General features: G+C 33.9%; 2 protein-coding genes across 3 annotated transcripts; one reads left to right on the top strand and one right to left on the bottom strand.

Annotated features, from left to right (window-relative positions):
- The first annotated feature begins 4019 nt into the window (after nucleotides 1-4019).
- Nucleotides 4020-4694, top strand: LOC108964990 (pupal cuticle protein Edg-78E). The gene is made up of 2 exons (XM_018927091.1): nucleotides 4020-4160; nucleotides 4283-4694. The coding sequence occupies exons 1-2, from the start codon at nucleotides 4143-4145 to the stop codon at nucleotides 4547-4549; spliced, it is 285 nt and encodes a 94-aa protein (XP_018782636.1). The 5' UTR covers nucleotides 4020-4142; the 3' UTR covers nucleotides 4550-4694.
- Nucleotides 4695-5339: 645 nt separating this feature from the next.
- Nucleotides 5340-6472, bottom strand: LOC108964988 (isochorismatase domain-containing protein 1). Of its 2 annotated transcripts, XM_018927088.1 has the most exons (4): nucleotides 6114-6472; nucleotides 5833-6042; nucleotides 5703-5708; nucleotides 5521-5641 (listed from the first exon to the last, which is right to left on the bottom strand). In XM_018927088.1, exons 1-4 carry the CDS (start codon nucleotides 6234-6236, stop codon nucleotides 5618-5620), a joined length of 363 nt encoding a protein of 120 aa, XP_018782633.1. In that variant the 5' UTR covers nucleotides 6237-6472; the 3' UTR covers nucleotides 5521-5617. The 2 variants fall into 2 exon arrangements, with proteins under 2 accessions (XP_018782632.1, XP_018782633.1); XM_018927087.1 differs by having other exon boundaries at nucleotides 5340-5708; nucleotides 6114-6468.
- Nucleotides 6473-7274: the final 802 nt, after the last annotated feature.

The following is a 7274-nucleotide window of genomic DNA, read 5'->3' on the forward strand; positions in this document are numbered from 1 at the left end:
AGGTCAAAAAGTCACTTGTTCTAACATACTTTAAAAAGATTTAAATAGTTTCTCCATATAATAAATAACCACTATATAGTAATTTTTATTCGTACTAAATATTGGGTATTGGGTTGATAAATGCCAAAAAATTATTATTTTTTTCAATCTGGCCATAATGGAAAATGTTATAAAAAACGCTAATTTTGAGCGCTCTCACACTAGAATAAGTTATACATTACCTTATTCCTGGTTTTTTCCATCGTCATCAATTGCTGATTCGAATTCGACTGCTCCTGGTGTTATGCTTTCACTGCCATTCCGCAGGCTGGTGAAGTGTTCCCTCCATAATTTTAGTATGCTCTGAGCATTGGTTATTAAATCACCTCTGGGCTGGGTTTGGGACCCGTAATGTAAGAAACACTATCAATGAAAAAGTGTAAACAGTCTAGGATGAGAGACCCTCCTTTTCATGACGACCATAGTTAACTTTACACCTTAAAATATTTCCCTGACTTTGATTCTTGCAAGTTGCAAGAGTTTAAAATGTTTGGTTGCATCCGAACTTAGCCTTTCCTGACTTGATTTAAATGCTTTTATTATACTGAACGCGATATATTTCGGTTTGTCAATAATTTCCGAAATTTTACAATTTACAGTCCACTGATTATGGTTACTAATTATGTCTTCAAACACAACACGTGCCATATTCAGAGTTGCTGCACGGTTAGTTTCACAATAATATGTGAAGAATTTGTCCCATTTTTTGTTCCCAAAAATGAGGTAAATCTTCGTTTTGCATCCTTGTTTTCTTTATAAAAATTATGAAAATAAATAAATTGCTTTTKTTAAATCTATTATATTAGCTGTTTCATTTGCTGAAAAAATCTTCTAAAATTCTGGTGATTTGCTTAACCGTCCTGTTTTTATCGGCGTTAATTCTCCACTGAAAACGATACTCAGTTTCTGGTAAACCCCTTGACCGAAACACGTTACCCCCTTGTCGATGAATACCTCCACTACAGGTTCATCCTGTTGATTAGGAATTCGGTATTTAGTACTTCTAGCATTCGCTGAAACTTGACTATCAAAACGTGTAGATGTCCAAATTTATTGGTGAGAGATGGGCCATACATATCCACGCCAATTCGCTCAAATGGCGTTCCCGAACTGTACTGCCTCATCTGGCCATGACTCCTGGACCTAGATCCTTTATCTACAACGCACTCAGAATATTAGGTAATTCTCTCCGTAGAAGCTCGAAATGTCATCCCACAGTTCCCTTATACCGAGTAGATAATCGTTCGGTTGCAACAAGATAGTGGTCTGAGTCAATGTTAGGAGCCTGGGTCGAACGCACCTCTAGAACAGGTATATTGATGAGTTTTCCTATGCTGGATTCTAGTACTACAGGTAACCATATCTCGGGCCTCCCATCATGGATGCTGAACTTCCCGACAGTTGTGCAAAAGATACCTTCCTGTCTCCCTGGCGTTAAAGTCGCCATGCACGATTGCATTGTGACGGCGCTTACAGAAAATATCTTTGCTCACATCGTCCTTCTCTTTCGTCTGGGCGTGGGCGAAAATCAGCGATATGTTAAAGAATTTCGCTTTGATGCGGATTGTGGATGAATGCCAGTAGTCAGCGACAAGTCTCTTTCCCACCACAAATCCCACAACGAAATTGCGGAAATKTATATGGCCACTGTAGTAAATGCCACAAGAACCTAGTCGATTCAGTACTTGTCTCGTCCATCGCACTTTTGGAAGTCAGTGATGTCAGCCTTTGCTCTAACGAAGACAACAACCAGATGGGCAGGCACACCTTCCCAATTAAGGAACCAGGCATTCCAGGTGCATGCCCTTAAATCATATTCCTTAATACGTTTGCCGAGGTCGTCAGCAAAACGGGGGTCACTTATTCGAGGCTGTTGTTTCCTTTTCATTGGTAGGGTTTTGTACGTGGCGGATCCCAAACCTACCTCACAACCCTGGGAAGGGAGTGTTCGCCTTCTCACTTACTTCGCATTCAAACGAATACCCTTAGGCTACCCAGAGTATACTTGGTCTAAGACCGGAAATCATGAGCTGATTGAGCCATATGTAAAAGAATTGTTTCTGGCCATTCCCAAGTGAAGTGCGTTCAGAGAACTATCCTCATTTGCACCTCAACATGGCTGCATCATCCAACTACTATATTAGGAGAATAACCCTTTAATTTTTCAATAAACATTCTTCTATACAAATGAATCACTATGATAATCAAATGAAACGCCTTTGCCCCTGGTGGCATGCACTCAGCAACTCGGGAGTCTTAATATTTTTATGTCAATTTAAAACAGTAAAAATAACTCCGTTTATTTTAAAATTAATGTGTATGTATTATCACATATAGTGCTACTAAATGTTATTAAATATTTAAATTAAGTGTCCTATGTTTTATCCTTATTTACCATTTTTTAAGATATTCTTATCTTACTATGCATATTACATAGAGAAAATAGATAACAAATTCAAATTTCTGAACATATCGTATATATTCATTTGAAACCGAGCGCTATTGGAATGATGAAAAGAATTTCAAGATCAAAAGTGGTGCGTAATTGCGTAGCAGCGAACTTTTACGAACAAGGACAAAAAGTGTGCCATCCGAGCACAAGTTCTTTCGTTTTTAATGTTGTGTGTTAAAATAAATCCGTTAAATTAAAATAATAACAATTAAAAATAACAAAATTAAGAAAATACTCTTCGGCTACCTAATATATCCGTTGAAGAGCGTAAGGCATTTGTAAAAATGTATGTGATTAAATTGCTAAAGACGTCGTAAATAAGGTTTAAATGTGTATTTTAGAGACAAGAGACAAAACACTTTAACAAAAATCAAATTGAAGTATACATGTGCTTAAGGCATTTTCATAAAGACGAAAAATGGTTCATTTGCAGGTTTGGATTGATTTTAATTAAATATCTGAAACAGGGGTGGCCTCCCCAGTAACTTAAAGTCCACTGGAAAAGGAGCTAAGCATTATACATTTATGTATGTATTGAAGGATTAAAGGACGTTCAAAAATTTTACATGTTTTTCAGTAACTGCAGAAAATTTTTCGGATGGGATCCGAAGTGAGAGAACAAATTATTTCATTTAAAAAGCGGCAGCTGCAAATTACTCTCAACAATTCCTCATGCCATAGATTTTGTATACCTAAATAAACACGGCGGCAATGCTTAGGATTGAACCATTCGATTTTGACAGCGGGTTAAGAATTAATTTTTGTAATTTATCTTAAAAATTTTTTGACGCACGATGTTTAATGCATGCAAAATTGTAATTCGTTTTGCATTTTATTTCTACTGCACTAATTTTCGAAATTGAGTGAGAATTGACGTGCCTTTTTATTTTTGTTATTTATTTAAGGATATCGCGTCGGCGTTAATGCTTTTATTACGGTATGCCGGTAATATGCATGTGATGCATCCTGTATACAACCTCTTCTTTCGTATTGTGTTGATAAAACAGTTTACTTTCGGTAAAACAGGTTATCGACGGTATCAATGGTCGCCTAAAAGTTTTCGATCGAAAATTATTTTGATGTTTGATTTTTAATGAAAATAAGTAATCCTAGGCCCAATTAGCTATCGTTTGCATGGATTTACACTCAGACATAATTCAACACACCTGTATTCCTGATAATTTGTATAAATATGTATGAATGTACATACATATATACAATTCTATATCTATCTTGATTAGTTTTAGATGATACAAAAAACTGTCAGGTAAAAAACTGGAGTATAAAATGTGAGTGTACAAAAATACTCTAGGTGCGATTAGGTGCTCTATTTCTATGACTAATTTGTGTCCACGTAAATAATTAAATATACATACCTATGTATTGATATAAACCTAATCGTTTAGTATACATACATATGTATATCAGGAGTCATCTATAGTGTATTAAAAATAAATAATTTTAAATTTAGCTAATTTATCGGATGACTTTAAACCAGTTCACAGAGTAGAAATATGGGTTTGTATACATGTTTATACATACCCATACATATCTTGATTTAATAATATTCAAATTACAATTTGCGCAACGATGATAAAAATTTTCAGTTGATCTTGCCAACTAAGAGGAATAACACCTATTGATTTAAAAAATGCTTAAATATGCGTATGTAAGTTAAAATGTTAAAGACTTTAGTTGTTTTAATTTCGTTAGTTCGTTATATTTTGTCGATTCATGTATTTGCACTTATGCACATATACATACATACATATGTGTATATTATATTTAAAGGTTTTGCTACTAGTTTTCGTGGGGGCTGTAGTCGCTAATGAGGAAGATGTCCAGGCAGAGTTAAAAACGAATTACCGCGAAATTGATGCTCAAGGACATTTCAACTATGGATATGAGGCAAGCAATGGAGTGGAAGCTAAAGTACAGGGCGATGTTAATGGAATTCAGGGTGAATATTTTCTTCCCGGTGAAAATGGTGAGAAGGTACGGGTAGCTTATACAGCCGATTCAACTGGTTTTCATCCAAACGTTGAGAAGAGCCCATGAAAGTGGATTTTGAATAAATCTTATTTCAAAACATAAATGTATTCTATAAATCCTTTATATACACATTTATCTAATATAACTTGAAAGTTTTTGTAGATATTTATATCACATAATGTAAATATACAATACATATATGTACGTGTAATGTATAGAGCGGTTATTTGGATAATGATGATTCCAATACATACAATGTACAAATGCGAACACTATATATTGGTAATGTTAAAAGTATTCAAAACACTTCATATTCGTTCAGACACATTGCATATGTAGGATCAATTAGTTTCTGAGAGTAGAGGTTTTTTTTATTAATTGGCGAACGAAAAATGCCCATGCATTTGCTGGAGTGAATCTAGCAACTATTTTGTATGGTGTCTACTTTATTAGAGTAGAAATATTTATAGTCGAAAAAAAATCGTTTCATAAGACCCAGTTTTTTATTGAAAATTATATTAAAACGCTGATTTCATCTTTTGATTTGAATTCGCTTTGTTAAGGATCTTAATATTACCAACTGTCCGCAACAACAGAATTTTAGTCGTTATAAATGACAACCTTCACTTAAAACAGAAGATTTGTTTTAAACAAGATCAGATGTTTTCGCAATAACGGCATTTTCTTTGTGAGCGTCTAGATCTTACAGTAATAAAACACCGACTAATATAAAAGTTAGAGTTCAACAGGTTCTTTCCGAGCTGGCGAAAATTAATTAGGTATTTACCTTTTCTGATATCCTTTTTGGCAGTGTTAAGAATCTGAAGGAATATTTCCAAATAATATCACAATTTCATAAATTTAAACACATATTTTTATTACTAAGTAATAAGGCAACACATGATATTTAGTGCTGATGAGAGTTCGGTGAAATTTATAGTTTAGAACAAGAGGAACTTGGAGACCCATACTTAGCCAATTCCATATCCAATGATGGCGGATTTACTAGTTTTCGAATCACATTAAATTTTGGGTTGTTTTTATCGCGCAGCAAATTAAAAATTATGCTCTCACTAGTGGTAATTACACAACCAGCTTCACGTAAGCGATCTAATGCCAAATCTCGATCCTGATTCAGACGGGAAGTGCAACAATCGGCTGCAATATAAACATTAATACCACAGCTTAAGAAATCGATTGCGGTTTGTTCGATACATACATGAGACTGCAATAAAAAAAAGAAATGTACATAAGAGTATGCAGGTTTAACTTTGAAGCAACTTTCACAACAAGGTAGATCTTGTGTTGTTAATGAATATTCATACACATATGCCTCCGAAAACTTTTACCTCCAATCCATAGAGTACAACATCACAAGGCTTCTCTCCGTATATTGTTTTTATTTTATTTTCCAATTCTGGTACAAGCATACTGAACTGGGTTTTACTTATAATAGCTGCAGCATGCGATATATCTAAATCGGGAACAGTTTTTCCAAGCTTTTCAGGAAATTGTTCTGACACTATAAGAGGAATTTCAAATTCTTTACCGGCTTTGGTCTGCAAACAAAACTTTTACTATTATATCAAAGTTCAAAAATATATTATATAAAATCAACCGGGTTTCGTACCAATTTGTTAGCATTCGTCACTAACCCCTTGAATAGTGGAATTACTGGTCGGAATTTCTCTTGGATATCACAAAGAAGGAAGAGAGTTTTTTTGGGATTCAGAAAACGCAAACGATGCGCCATGTTTACTGAATTTAAATTATAAATTTAACAAATAGTTGGAGATAAAACTACAATATAAGTTGATTTTACGTAAAGACAAAATGTATATTTTATTTAACATGTAATTCAACTATGACTATAGCACTTCTAACTATTTATGGCGATAAACTATATGGAGATATCTGAATAAACTTTTTAAGAAACTAAATTCTTAAACTTCAAACCATCGCACATAAATAAACATCAGCTGTTTAATTTGTTAAATGCTTTCAAATATTCCTTTGTCATTCACAATTACGGGGTATCTCGACAGGCAATATATATTGTTTAGATAACTCTTTTATTTCATCATTAAAGCATTATTGTGGAGATAAATTTTTCATAAGTGCTGTGAGTTTGTAGATAAAGAAAATCAAATTGGGGATTGTTCGCTTTAGTATCCCTTTTTGAAGAGGTTTTGCGCAAAGGGGGAGGGGGATGGGGGCTTCATACTCCTCTCATTTGAAAGGTAATGAATGGAGCTTTTGAATACTAGCACCSTTCCCCCCTAGGAGGACTTGGGGCTCTAGGGCAGCCTACTAAAAATGGTGTAAAATCGTAGTTTTTCCATACAATTTTCACTAATTATTATAAAATTTATGTATTTTTACGCATAGAGTGACTATGTCTATTATTTTTACTATTTCAATGAATTAAAGTGGAAATCCACATTATTTAAATAATAAAAACACTGAAAATTTAAAATTGTAAATTGTGTCGGTAATAATGCATACAAGTAGTTGAAGTACCATTTGTACAAGACCCCCTAAATAATAAAATTGGGAATATCATCATCTTTGAAAAAAAATAGATATTATTTTATATAATACTGTTTTCAAAGAAAATTTCAAAGCTCCCTGAAAAGCGCCGCAGGCGAAAATTTGGAATAAAAAATCGCGCGATTTTTTATTCCAAATTTTCGTTATATTGCCCACTTTTCAGAGAGCGAAACGAGTCCTATGTAAAGTAACCCAAATGTATAAAAGACCTACCATTTTTATTCGTTAGGTTATTGCTGTC

The sequence above is a fragment of the Bactrocera latifrons genome, unplaced genomic scaffold (assembly GCF_001853355.1).
Source record: "Bactrocera latifrons isolate USDA-ARS-PBARC rearing strain unplaced genomic scaffold, ASM185335v1 scaffold_131, whole genome shotgun sequence".
Lineage (NCBI taxonomy): Eukaryota > Metazoa > Arthropoda > Insecta > Diptera > Tephritidae > Bactrocera > Bactrocera latifrons.